This window comes from Setaria viridis, chromosome 3 (assembly GCF_005286985.2).
Source record: "Setaria viridis chromosome 3, Setaria_viridis_v4.0, whole genome shotgun sequence".
In the NCBI taxonomy this organism is placed as follows: domain Eukaryota; kingdom Viridiplantae; phylum Streptophyta; class Magnoliopsida; order Poales; family Poaceae; genus Setaria; species Setaria viridis.
The window spans coordinates 20,625,015-20,637,642 of NC_048265.2; the positions used below are offsets into that span (position 1 = coordinate 20,625,015).

Here is a 12,628-nt window from a genome sequence, read left to right on the forward strand (position 1 = left end):
ATGCCATGAAACAAACAGACGAGTCGAAATTCAAGCAAGCGATTCTTAGTAACAAATGAATACAATGAACGGCTTCCATGAACAATGCTAACATGGTATTATTATCAACTCATAACTAAGTACAATGCATATAATAATCATGGAAAGAACAACATCTCGAGTCCTAACACAGTTTCCTTATCAACACGCTCACTTCCCAGGGCATGAGCTACATCTTTCGCTTCAGTTCCGCAGCTCCGTTTGAACGTCCAAACATGAGCTGTATCTTTCGCTTCCAGAACACTAGAATTAGATGACAGATTGTCTTCTCTTGTTGAGCACCCTCAGTGCATTTCCTGTTCTCCCCACCACCATCTGCTCACGCAAAGCTGGGTTGAAGATGCCCGTACCAGAGGGCACACTGGGTTTGGCCCGACCAGGTGAATTAAGTGAAACCGCAACTTTTTTCTGGATGCTGAAACACAGCCTGCTTGTGTTCCCAGGACCTCCTGTTGGTGCCATTCCCTGCTTATGCTGCGGTGTTAACAATTTGTTCAACATGCCAAAAGGAGGGGGACTTGTGAACTTGCTGCTGCTGCCGAAATCAATTCTCCTTAACTTAGCTCCATCTGGGGTTGCATCAACTGCCCCATGTCCTGCTAGGGGTGTTGATGGGATTGATCCAAATGCTGCTACTGATCTTCTTGGCACATAAACATGAGACAGTCGAGACGCTGCTCTCTTTTCATTGAGCACAGACAGCTGCTCGCTCAGAGATGGTAGGATTGCCATTGAGGATCGCCTCTTGGGCTGGATAGGGATCTGTCGGATCACCGGAGTAAGAGATACACGCCTTGCTTTGCCGACAGCCTTATTATCAGCCCCAAGATGTGCTTTGTTAGTCATCACAGGAATGTTCTCCTTGTTTTGAACTGCGGGTGCTTTACTGAACCTCGACCTAGAAGGGCCTGAAGGTGGTGGATAGTTGTTATTCCTTCCCTGAGGTTGCCTCTGCCTCATAGGAACAAGTGGTGGCCTCGAGGATCTAGCAGAATCCCTAGCAGCCTTCCTCTCATTACCTAATTCATTTTCCAGCTCTCTAATCTGTACAGAGAAAAAAAGGTATATTCATGAGCACATGTTATATAATTCATGGAAGACTAGGCCTTTTTGGGATTAGAAAGGACAGACTCTCCTACTTACCCGCTGCTGATAATTTCGGCATGCTTGCTCAGCATCCTTCACCTGTTGCAAAACATTTTCTTGCATCAACATCTAATTCCATGATAGTAGGTAGCTAATATGATAAAAATCAACACAGTGAGATTCGAGGCGAAACCTTTTCATTTAGTGTCCTAAATACATTCTCACGAGACGTATACTTGAGCTGCATCAACTGCAAGCTTTGATTCAGCTGTGCATTTTCCTTTTCCTCGTGCCGTAGTTTCTCGGACTGGAATGGACTTTATAGTTAATATAACAGTTTATATCGTGTCATAACTTTTCAGTGTGGTGGAAGAGTCAAAATACCATCTGTTTGAACTTCAAACTTTCTGCTGGATCCGCTTGCTTACGAGCAGGGCCATGTTCTACCGCCCGGACTCTACTAGCAAAATTGAGGGAACAGAGAGTTTCTCCTGAATCTGTGGAGCTTGGACTTATCTGCACGAACATTAGAGTCTTGCAATCTCCACCTGTAAAAGTTGAACGAATAAGGCTGTCTCCCTCTTTTTGGGGGGTTTGGACACTCTAGTAGATGAATGAAAATCAGTACAAACGAAATTCTATCATTTAGCTAAAAACCATTGCAATAAGGTGGTCTCTGTAAAAGCTGAATGGACAAGGTTGTCTCTTTATTTGTTTTTGTTTTGGACATTCTAGTGCATGAATACAACTCAGTAGAAGGAAATGAAACTCCACCATTTAGAAGGAAATGAAACTCCATCATTTCGCTCAAAACCAGCGTAATTGCAACTAATAAAAGGAGAAAAATTACCTAATGAGCTTTGGAGCAAATGAGTCAACTTGGAGTTCCTATTTGACAGCAAAAAGGAAATGGTGAGACCAAGATAATTTAAGCAGCTAAGCAAGATTGTGTGAATAGGACTAACCTGTATGGGATATGGGAATTTTTTGAGGCAAGGGCAGATATAACATCACCCAAGGCAGATAGTGATTTGTTGATGAACTGTGACTCCTTCAGCCTATCTCCTTGTACTCCAGTTTTAGCAATTCTTTCACTTCCCGCAAGGTCAACCAACCACATATGGCTTCTGCTCCTCTGACCCGTCACCAAATGCTCGCTCCTAACGGTAACCCTCACCAAACTGCAAATAGAACACAAGTTCTATCATGAGGTGAAATGTTTAATCTCGGTGCTGTCGGAATGACAGTTCTATGCCAAGTTGACAAACTGAATCTAAATGGTAATGAGCAATCTTGAAAAATGGAAGCATATTCTAGATTATAATGTCAATTAATTTGAATGAATAAACACAGCCGCCACCAAATGCTCGCTCCTAACAGTAACCCTTACCAAAGTGCAAATGGAACACAAGTTCAGGTACATATCAAATGAGGTGAAATGTTTTATCTCCGTGCTGTAGGAATGACAGTCCTATGCCAAGTTGACAAACTGAATCTAATTGGTAGTGAGCAATCTTGAAAAATGGAAGCATATTCTAGATTATGATTTCAATTAATTTGAATGAATAAACAAGAGGTAAAACAACACCACAGCAGTCACCTGTGCGAGCGGCTGCTGAGTTCATTAGCATTGGTCGTTCCAACAGATCTATTTCTGGCGCCGAATTTGAGTTTCTCCCACACCCCATCAATATTACAGATTGGAGCCTCAACTAAGCCAGAAACCTCTTGCATTCCATCAGCACTTTGCTTAATATCCAACCTTGAAATGCAACAAGATACCATGCATCAGCAACAAATTCTTTCCTCAACCAAAGGACAAAGAAAGGAAATGTACCTTTTTGATTGATCGTTGCTCTCATCAAGCAGGTCTCTGATTTTCTCATTGTAGACTTCCAATATGCTTACAGAAAATGTGTAGGTAACGGACGTGCTTCTCTTCTCGGACATTCTGAACAGTTCTTCCAAAGCTCTATAATTTACACCTCTATTTTCTGGAACCCCTTCCATTGTGAAAGTTTTCCCAGTCCCTGTCTGTCCATAAGCGAATATGCATACGTTGAAGCCATCCATCACTGACCTAACAACAGGCACAGTCTCTACAAATACAGCCTCTGAAAAAAGAATTTAAGTTCATCATCCTCAAAAATGTGTATTAGTAGCATATGAGACACTACTGGAATACTACTAGCATACAGGACAAGTCAGCTAGGTAGACTTTATGTAACTATTCACAAATCTACCTTGGTCATCCTCTGGGCCAAACACACGATCAAATTTGAAGGCCTTTCTTTCTTTTTCAGAGGGGACGAACTGCAGCTCAGTCTCCTGTGATGGGTCAATCTCGATCACAGACGAGCACCCACGAGTGACTTCATCAGAGCTCAGAGGCCTGCATCTGCAGAATACCCTAATGTTCCCCCTCAGCTCAATAATTTCATTGTATAGACGCCTCCTCTCTGCACACTCATCTGTGTACTTCTTCTTCAGGCCATCATATTCATATCTAGGCGTGCACTCATCAGCGCACTTTGTCACCTGCTGTTTGTACCTCTCCATGAGGCTGTTATACTTTTCCCCTATAAACAAACAACGATCAAACACCATTAATTATATGAGACAAATGCTTCAAATGCTTAAGCAAGGCATGTGTATGATTATTTGTGTACCGAGGAAGCGGAGGGCAGCAGGGCGGTCAGGAGTGGCAATCTCCTTCAGCTGCGGAGACAGGACAAGTGAGTTCTCTCCTTGATCTCCAAACTCCTAAAGAAGAGACACACGGAATCAGAAGAGAACAAAATTCAACAGTAGTTGGCAATCAAAGGGACAACCAACATTTTGCCGCTCCCTTTCGTGTGCTGGTTTCCTAAATTCGATTTCCCGAGTTGTCAAAAATTCCCATCAGGATAGGCACGAGCAGAAATCTACAGAATTCCAAGTCACCACGGATTGGCACCCAAAAATCCTCACCTCCATGAAGTTGCGCAGAGCCTCCCCTACTCCTGGGACCACCACCTCCTGCTGCTGCTGCGCCTGCTCCTTCTCCACCTCGCAGCTCGCCGCCGCGTCCTCACCTGACCAACAATTTCCCCGTGAGACGGACGACGACAAAACCCTACTGCCCAGCTGCTACTCGCTACGAGACCGATAGACCGAACCTGCGGGCTGCTGAGGCGACGGCTGCGGCGCGGCCGGCATGGGCGATGGCGGCGCGTCGTTTTTCGAATCTCCTCCGGCAGTGCATCGGTCTAGGCTCGCGGGATCCGCGCACTCCAACGCGCCGCGCTCCTCGTCATCTGGCAAGCAAACACCGGGCCGCGTGAGACGAGCACGCACACCACGCCAACCCCCACCCATCCACCCACGAGAAACCCTACTCCTCGCCTCGGAACTAAGAAACCGTACCTCGCGGTTGCAGCTGCGGCGGTGAAGACGCGGCCGGCGGCGAAGAGGGTGCCCCCACGGCGACAGGATCCGGCTCCATCGCTGCGATCTGGGGGGTCGGGGGAGGAGGGGATCCGCACGCCGGGCCTCGTCGGGTTTGGGGTCGGGGGCTCGCGAGGAGGAGACGAGCGGGCGATTTGGGAATAGGGGCTTGGGGGAGAAGCGGAGCTACAGGGAGGATTCGATTTTTGAATTGGACGGATCCGTGGGGAAGGCCTGGACGGGATTTGGCTGTGGAGAGGAGAGATGACCGTTGGAGGCGGCCGCGCCGATTTATTTTTGCGTTCGCCTGCGGGGTGGATGGCCGCGTTGCGGGGGGAGCCGTGGATTCTGCGATGGGTAGCCTGGATTTGAGTTCTGTTTTACCGTTGTAGTTAGTGTGTAAGCAAGAACGGGGACGTTTGTATTTAGTCCACATATATTAATTAAAAAAAAAAGTGTATTTTTCATCCTTCAAGTATTGCAAAAGTGTGACATTCATCCCTCATATTTCATTTTGTGCAAATCAACCCCTTAACTAACTAAATAAGTGCAATTATCATCCCCACCTTAGTTCAACACTAGTTTAATGTCATACAACATCCGTTTACACAATGTAATCATCTTACTAATTATTGCTTAGCCATATCTAACGTTGAGTCAATCACTATAATAGGTAGTGTAAATCGGTTCTGTTAATTTTTCCGATAAAATTTTTATGGGATAGACAATTTAGATGATTTAATGTTTTTTTGGCTTTATATCTTTGACTCAGCATATTACATCGCTAAGTAGGTATTAGTCGGATGATTACATGGTATAAACCACCATTAGATAGCACTAAACCATTATTAAACTTAGGTGGGATGATAAATGCACCAATTTAAAGGGTTGATTTGCACCAAATGAAACACGAGGGATGGATATCACACTTTTGCAATACTTGAGGGATGAAAAATACACTTTTCCCTAATTCAAATATAAGAGCTACTATATATTTTCTTTTCCAAAATTGGCCAAGATCTCAGGCGTCCGGAGTTCTCTACGCCAAGGAAAGATGGAGTAAAACTCTCACAGAAAATGAGATTTTCGTATGTTGGAATGTATAGAACCAGAAGCTAGATTACATAACAACCAGATTCAGATACTGTGTTTGCCTGGGCTTGGCTTCTCTGACAGAAAATGAAATTAGGTGTTTGCAATGCAGATGTTTTTTTCACATGAATCGGTTCCATTTTGTATACCTACAAATCCATGAAGTGATATATATACAAGTACTATCTAATAGTCGGAGCCACACAGAATATGGCCTACACGCTGCAGGAGTATTTATGTTATTGTGTACACTACAAGTCTACAATACATCTGTGCATCATGCTATTCCACTGCCGAGTGGGACAGGTCTCCCAAGGATCACAGTCCACAGAGAAACCAGCAAAAATCTACTGAACTACCTGGCTGAGACTGGCATCCCCCTTGGTTGTGCTTCAGGATCAGATCACATCCAACCAACATAATCAGATGATGATTTTGCTCCTCTTTTGGGCTTCGTGTACCTGTTATTCTCAAACTTTGCTTTCGTAAGGAGGGAATCCAGAACTGCTGCTTCGGCGAGATCGTAAGGTGCCATCAACACGCTGTGGGCATATTATCCACATGGGCAAGGGACAGAGAAATAAAAGATCAGGATAGCCAATGCTAAATCAGAAGGCTAATGCAGTCTAATTTTTAATGGTGAGAAAGTTACTTGCTACTGCCATAACTGGTTGTACCAACATTTTATTATTGGTTGTACCCAATTAGGATACAGGGCATGAACTCCATCAACCTCGGTTTGATTATAAATCCTCTCTACTCATCAACAGTTGGGTTCAACAAGTTCCTACTGGTCAGAATTATTTTATGTTCCCATGAAAGATTTAAAGTGTGACAATTTGAATGCGATCTCTTTCACTGGTTTCAATTTAGTGCAACATGAATGGTAAGATATGCTAAATCAGCTCTTTACCCTCATGCTAACTGACAAAGAGTAGTTTTTGACAATGGATATGTACCTGGCAAGAACATCCTCCAAAATAGTGCGTTGGCAAGGCGTAACATAGTATATGCACTTTCTTGGACACTGCCCAACAGCAAGCTGAACAAGGTCATCTTCACCATTACCTGCAAATTCCAACGAGACCACATTTGTCACTAACAGCAAGTATTGAACTTCTTAGAAAAGATAAAGGTGTGGACCTACTCATATACTGCTTAATAGAACTACTATGTGGGTTACTACACAATGAAGCCAAGTGGCTACGGTGGACCTACCTTGAGATACTGCACGGGCTGTACCAATATCATCTGAAAATGAAAATACATGAGGTGCCCTTTTAACACAAGAATATGGGCATCCTGCAGTAGACATCAACAATTGTAATTTGTCAGATGAAGTTGATAAAACATGTCCACATGGTTGATATTGAACAAATACATGAAAGACTATAACTCTGTAAAAACTAGGAAACTGAAGGAGTTCGGTTGCATCAACAGAAGGAACAGAAATCACATGCATCATCTGTTCTCTAAAATAAGGACTACAGCATTGTTCAAATAAAATTGATACCTGGTGCCAGCAATTAAATAGCGCAACATGGTGATTAATCTCTTATATTAGGGATATCAGAAAAATGATGAAATTTTGGAGACTTGATCTTCTGGTGCCAATTCTAACACTAATATCTAAATGAAGTTTGGCAGCAAACCTCATTCTTAACAATACATGGTTGACAAAAATACTGGTTCTGAAAAAACCTCATCCTTAACCACTGAAGCAAACAAGTGCAACAAGTACCAGTGCCAATGCATAGAAGTTCATTGACAAATATGTCACCGGCTTCACATTCAGGTTCATCAAATGGGTCAACATTGTTCCTGCACAATATTGTAACATAAGCACATGAGTTGGATTTTCTTGAGACTACTGGAACAAAGAGCTCTATGTATTTTCTAGATGCACCTATCAGATCTCACAATAAAACATTCATAAATGTAGAAATTACAATGTCATAAGAAATTGAAAAGCGGACAAAGAATATAAAATCCTCCAGTGGGTTTGGATTTTGGAATATGGATTGAGAGATGAGTTGGTAACTAAGCCTGGTGATCCATTGCCAGATTTTCCCCTAAAAGATAATTGCCAGATTGTTGAGTAGATCAAACTTTTTTTTTTCAGCACAAGCAACAAAAGTATACTTAACATAATGCATGCTAGGTTTTCTTACCCTCTTCTTATAAAAGAAATATCAATGGCAACTCATCTAATCCAAATAATGACTATGTGATCAACCTTTCACCATGTACAATCGGCACAACCTGTAAGTCGACTGGTTCTATTCTTTTCCTAATAAATTATCCTCATGCAACCCCATTGCTAGTGCAGAATTATCCTACCCTTTGACCAACTATGTTTTGAGCCACGCATGTTTTAGAGTTTCACTGTATTGGTAGCTATTATAAAGTTCACCAGGAATAATCACAGTTCACAGGTCTTTAATTCGCTATGATCAAAACATATTCAGGATTGCCAAGACGAATGGCTGTTGCAACCTATTCTATCATCTACACTGAAAACTCATATGAAAGGAGAGGAGCCCCGCTATTATTCGCATGATATATGTCCAGAATACAAGCTGTTGGATGTATTCTCTACCTTTCAACCATCATTTCTTGGTTGCCGGATAACATCTGTGTGTGAAACAAAACAGTGTAACTAACAGTGATATGTAACTAGAAGGTGAAAAAAATTAAAGAAATACTCCCTCCAGTAAAACTAACCAACCTTTTGGGTTGCATCGAGGCTAATTTCTAAACTTTTAGCTATAGATATTCTTATTGAACTTTAGATTGCTCATAATGTTGTTTGTAGCTTTATCTCAAAAGCTCCTTCAAAGTTCTGAAACCATTGAAGCCACAATTGAACTTTGAATTGTAATTGTTTGATGATATTTGATTGCAGTTATTAGATAGCATCCATAAGCACCTGTACAAAACACAGGCATAGTACACAGAATTACCTGATAGGCCTCGATCACTCTTCTGATTATTAAATCTGCATTTTCTGGGTCCTTGCAAACATCAGGATGGAATTCCTTTACCTGTAACAGAGCTCCCAGTGTCATGTCATGTAGGGTCGTTAGACCAGAAAAATAGTACTATGAAGCTTTGGCTTAGCAAACGCTCCACGGTTTAAGATTAAAAAAAAGCTACTAATTCTTAACGTACTGTATCTTTCCAAAAAGAAATAATGAGGAGAAGATTTCATAATGCAAGTGTTGGAGAATCTGTGGGTTCTTTTAATGCCTTGCCATTCGCTGCCTTCTTCCCACTAATCACAAAGTAATCAACCCTCAAAAACGGTGGTTCCAAACGCCAGAATAGTAATTTCAAGGAGATCATGGAGGTACCGGGTACGCCAAGTTCTTTGGATGCACTAACAGTAGATTATTCTGTAATTTCTAGGATGCCTCAAGAGCTAAAGTTGTGCAGCAGCACAAGCATCCCCATAAGCTACAGTGAGCGTTTGGCGGCGGGGCCTGCCGCACCGCCGCGCGTCAGAGACGGAGGAAGCGGAAGAGGCACACTACCCGGGCGCGAAAGGCGGCTTTGAGCTGGGCGGCGGAGTAGCATGTGGTAGCGTCGAGGCCGAGGATCTGGAGGGGCGTGGCGCGCGGGTCCAGTATCCTTCCCGCCTCTCCGTCGCCGCCCCCACCGAGAGCCGACACGCGGGGCTGGCGCCGGCGGAGGGCCGCTCTGCGCCTCAGGGACGGCGGCGACAGTGCCCTCGAGCCGAAAGGGGCCGCGCGGCCGCGCGACGGCAAGGACGATGCGGCGGCGGACATCATTGCATCGTTGTGAGAGGCTCCCGCAGTTTCGCGGCTGGCGTGGCTGTGTCCCGTCACCTGTGTGGCCTGCAGGCTGCAGCCTGCTGCGTGGCTGCGAGCCTGCGACGCTGCGTCGCCGCGAGGTACCACTTTCAGATTGCAGGATATTTATATATTTAAATAAATGAAAACAAACCGTGTATATTTTTTATACGCTTTCTATGTTGCACTCGGAAAGAATACGATGTTGCTAACACCCGGACGTTCGGACGGACGCGCGCCTGCTCTTCGTTTCGTGCACCCCACGCGGGCCCCACGCCGCTCAATCCCCACACGGGACCGTCTGCGCCCCCTCCGCTTCCCACACCGCCACGAGCATGCACGCGGGGCCGTCTGCGCCCGCACGGCGGCGCCCCAGCAGCTGCGGTACGTGAGTCCCGTTACAACATGTACAACACTTGCAACATAAATGTGAAACATACGTAATATTCGGATAAATACTTATAACATACATCTGAAAAAATAGATGAAATATTTGGAACAGATGCTTGCAACATGAGTATATAGCCATTTTAACATATGCAACATCTGGATCTACTTTTGCAACATCCGTATGAAACGTTTGCAACATACATCTGAAACATTTGAAACATACACGTGTGACATGCGCTTTCAGCAAAACCTAGCAGGCCGCACGGGCTGGCGGAGCACTGCATAGCGAGATCTGGCGCTAGGTCGCAGTGGAGAAGGATGGCAGCAAGCAGGCGGCTATGCGGTCCCTGATGAGCTGTTGCGCAGTCCCCAACGATAGGGTGGGTACGGTGCCCCCAGCGAGCGGCACCCGCAATGGAGGCGGCCAGTGCTCCCCTGTCGTAGCCTTCGCTCGGAGCTCCTCCTCTGCAACCTCCTGAGCTGCCCCGCCATGGCCGCCCGCCCGGAGCTCCTCCTTTGTGGCCACCCGGCCCTTCCCCGCCACGGCAGCCACCCGCGAAGCTCCCCCGCTGCCACCTGGAGATTCTCCTCCATGTTGCTCGATTTGTCTCGCCGGCGAGCTCCGCTGCCCTTAGCATCGGGGAGAGAGTGTGGAGAGGTTAGTGGGGTGAAAGGAGCAGTGGGTGAAAGGATAAGGCAAGGTAGACTCCCTTGGGGCCGTGTCCGATATTTCTACCGGATATCGGACGGCCGGGTCATAGCATTACCAAAAAGAATATAACGGTTGTTTAGACGATGGCGCTAATTCCGTGGAGAATAAGTCAGTCAAAAAAGTTAATGCCACAAGCCCGCAGATGAAAAAAAAAAGATGAGAAAGGTGATTTAATGCGTTAGAGATGGTGAAAATAGATAGTGAGGACGCCTCCACAAATAAGTGGAGGTTAGCAAAAAGAAAAAAATATGCGCGTGTTATATTGCATCTTGTGTAAAAAGAGTAATATATTATATAAGCACGAGAGGAAAGACGAGTTGTAAATAGATGAGATTCATCGATAGAAGTGCGAACAACGATTTTAACTATATGATATGTGAATCGGATAAATTTAATATCTAGAAACATTTTTACAATAATGTGCATGTGAATGATTCATTCTAAGTATGTTCTAAAATAAAAAAATATGATAACTCTTAAGTTGAAATTCAAACGTCTTGGAATTTTGCCAACCTTCATGACTTTCTCTATAGTTTGACTAGCTCAACTAGTGTCGTTGTCAAGATTAGCGGATCAAGACTAAGACCAGTAAATTTTCTTTTATGCGCGTAAGGCTTCGGATAGTGGCGTGGGGGATACGGGTTTAGACTGGTTCGGGCAAGTGAAAGCCCTACGTCCAGTATGAGGCGCTGCTCGTGTTGCCCACGCGGGGTCTGCAGTAGGGGTTACAAACAGGCGAGAGAGGGAGCCGGTCCCAGATCTCTTGCGTGTGCACTGGTGCTCGTGAAGTGAGTGTGTGTGTTATGTTCGTTTGAGCCTCCTCTGTCTCAGGCCCCCGGTTCTCCTTTTATAGCGCAAGGAAGCCACTGGGGTTACAGGAGACCTGGTGCCTGGAGAAGTGAAAGAAAACAAACTAAGTAAAATACAACATAGGGAGAGGGACCAAGTTCCAGGGCCGCCGCCCCTCGCTCCGGTCTCCGGCTCCTGTCAGCGCGTCCGTCAGGAGAGGGCGGCTGCCTCCAAATCCTATCGATGATCTCTCTGGTGGCTGTTGCTGCCAGGCGTGATGATGATGTTTATCCGTGGCGTCTGTGCCCGCCGGGGAGGATGGCGGGTTCTGTTATCTTGCTGATGACCCGTGGGACGCGGACGTCGCGTCCCTGTCGTCGGAAGCGCGGGGCGCGAGAACGGGCGGAGCGCCCTCCTATGCCGAGCGGCGCGGGCCATGAGTGCCCTGTGGCGAATCGGAGGGAGCCGCGGCCACTGCAGCTCGCACCGCGCGGTCGCGCATGGGTACTTGTGACGGTTCGCGCTGGGAGCGCCAACTCCTTTTGGCGTGCCAGGGCCGCGGCGCATTTATGGTGAGGTCGACAGGGGGACCCACGAGATCCGCGCCCTGATCCTCCAATCTGTGCCCGAGGCGAATATTTGTCATGTGGGCCCAAACGAGTCCGACCCCCCTCGCCCTAGTCGGGCGAGACGGAGTTTTGCGGCGGGGGGTCGGGCGCTCCTGACCCCAGACCCCGAGGTCGGGCGAGGCGGAACTTGGTCTTCAAGGGGTCGGGAACGTCCGACCCCGGGACAGTGGGTCGGGCGAGACGAAGCGTGATTCCTCCCTCCCGTATTGGACCGTCGGCAGTCTTTATTACCTTAGGTGGGCCTGGGCCTTTATGATTGCTGTTTCCATGGATATTGAGAGGTCGTTAATATTTCCCCCCAACAACTAGTATCATAGATGCTTTCTTTTCTAAGGGGGTGTTTGGATCTTTAGTCCAGACTAAAATTCATGTCACATCGAATATTTGGAGGTTAATTAGGAAGGCTGAATATGAGCTAATTATAAAACTAATTACACAGATGGAGGCTAATTCACGAGACGAATCTATTAAGCCTAATTAATCCATAATTAGCATATGTTTACTGTAGCATCACATTGTCAAATCATTGACTAATTAGGCTTAATAGATTCGTCTCACAAATTAGTCTCCATTTGTGCATTTGATTTTATAATTAATCTATGTTTAATGCTCCTAATTAGTATCTAAACATTTGATGTGATAGGAATTTTAGG

The 12,628-nt window shown here is 45.6% G+C and overlaps 2 protein-coding genes across 2 annotated transcripts; both read right to left on the bottom strand.

Annotated features, from left to right (window-relative positions):
* Nucleotides 1–6: 6 nt before the first annotated feature.
* LOC117847348 (kinesin-like protein KIN-14J) lies at nucleotides 7–4,813 on the bottom strand. Its single transcript, XM_034728539.2, has 13 exons — nucleotides 4,531–4,813; nucleotides 4,284–4,421; nucleotides 4,096–4,199; nucleotides 3,795–3,888; nucleotides 3,369–3,704; nucleotides 2,963–3,239; nucleotides 2,726–2,887; nucleotides 2,091–2,306; nucleotides 1,976–2,013; nucleotides 1,510–1,673; nucleotides 1,319–1,432; nucleotides 1,183–1,224; nucleotides 7–1,083 (listed from the first exon to the last, which is right to left on the bottom strand). The coding sequence occupies exons 1-13, from the start codon at nucleotides 4,607–4,609 to the stop codon at nucleotides 289–291; spliced, it is 2,559 nt and encodes an 852-aa protein (XP_034584430.1). The 5' UTR covers nucleotides 4,610–4,813; the 3' UTR covers nucleotides 7–288.
* Nucleotides 4,814–5,726: 913 nt separating this feature from the next.
* Nucleotides 5,727–9,541, bottom strand: LOC117847349 (uncharacterized). The gene is made up of 7 exons (XM_034728540.2): nucleotides 9,177–9,541; nucleotides 8,607–8,687; nucleotides 8,243–8,277; nucleotides 7,385–7,464; nucleotides 6,862–6,945; nucleotides 6,603–6,711; nucleotides 5,727–6,185 (listed from the first exon to the last, which is right to left on the bottom strand). The coding sequence occupies exons 1-7, from the start codon at nucleotides 9,432–9,434 to the stop codon at nucleotides 6,047–6,049; spliced, it is 786 nt and encodes a 261-aa protein (XP_034584431.1). The 5' UTR covers nucleotides 9,435–9,541; the 3' UTR covers nucleotides 5,727–6,046.
* Nucleotides 9,542–12,628: the final 3,087 nt, after the last annotated feature.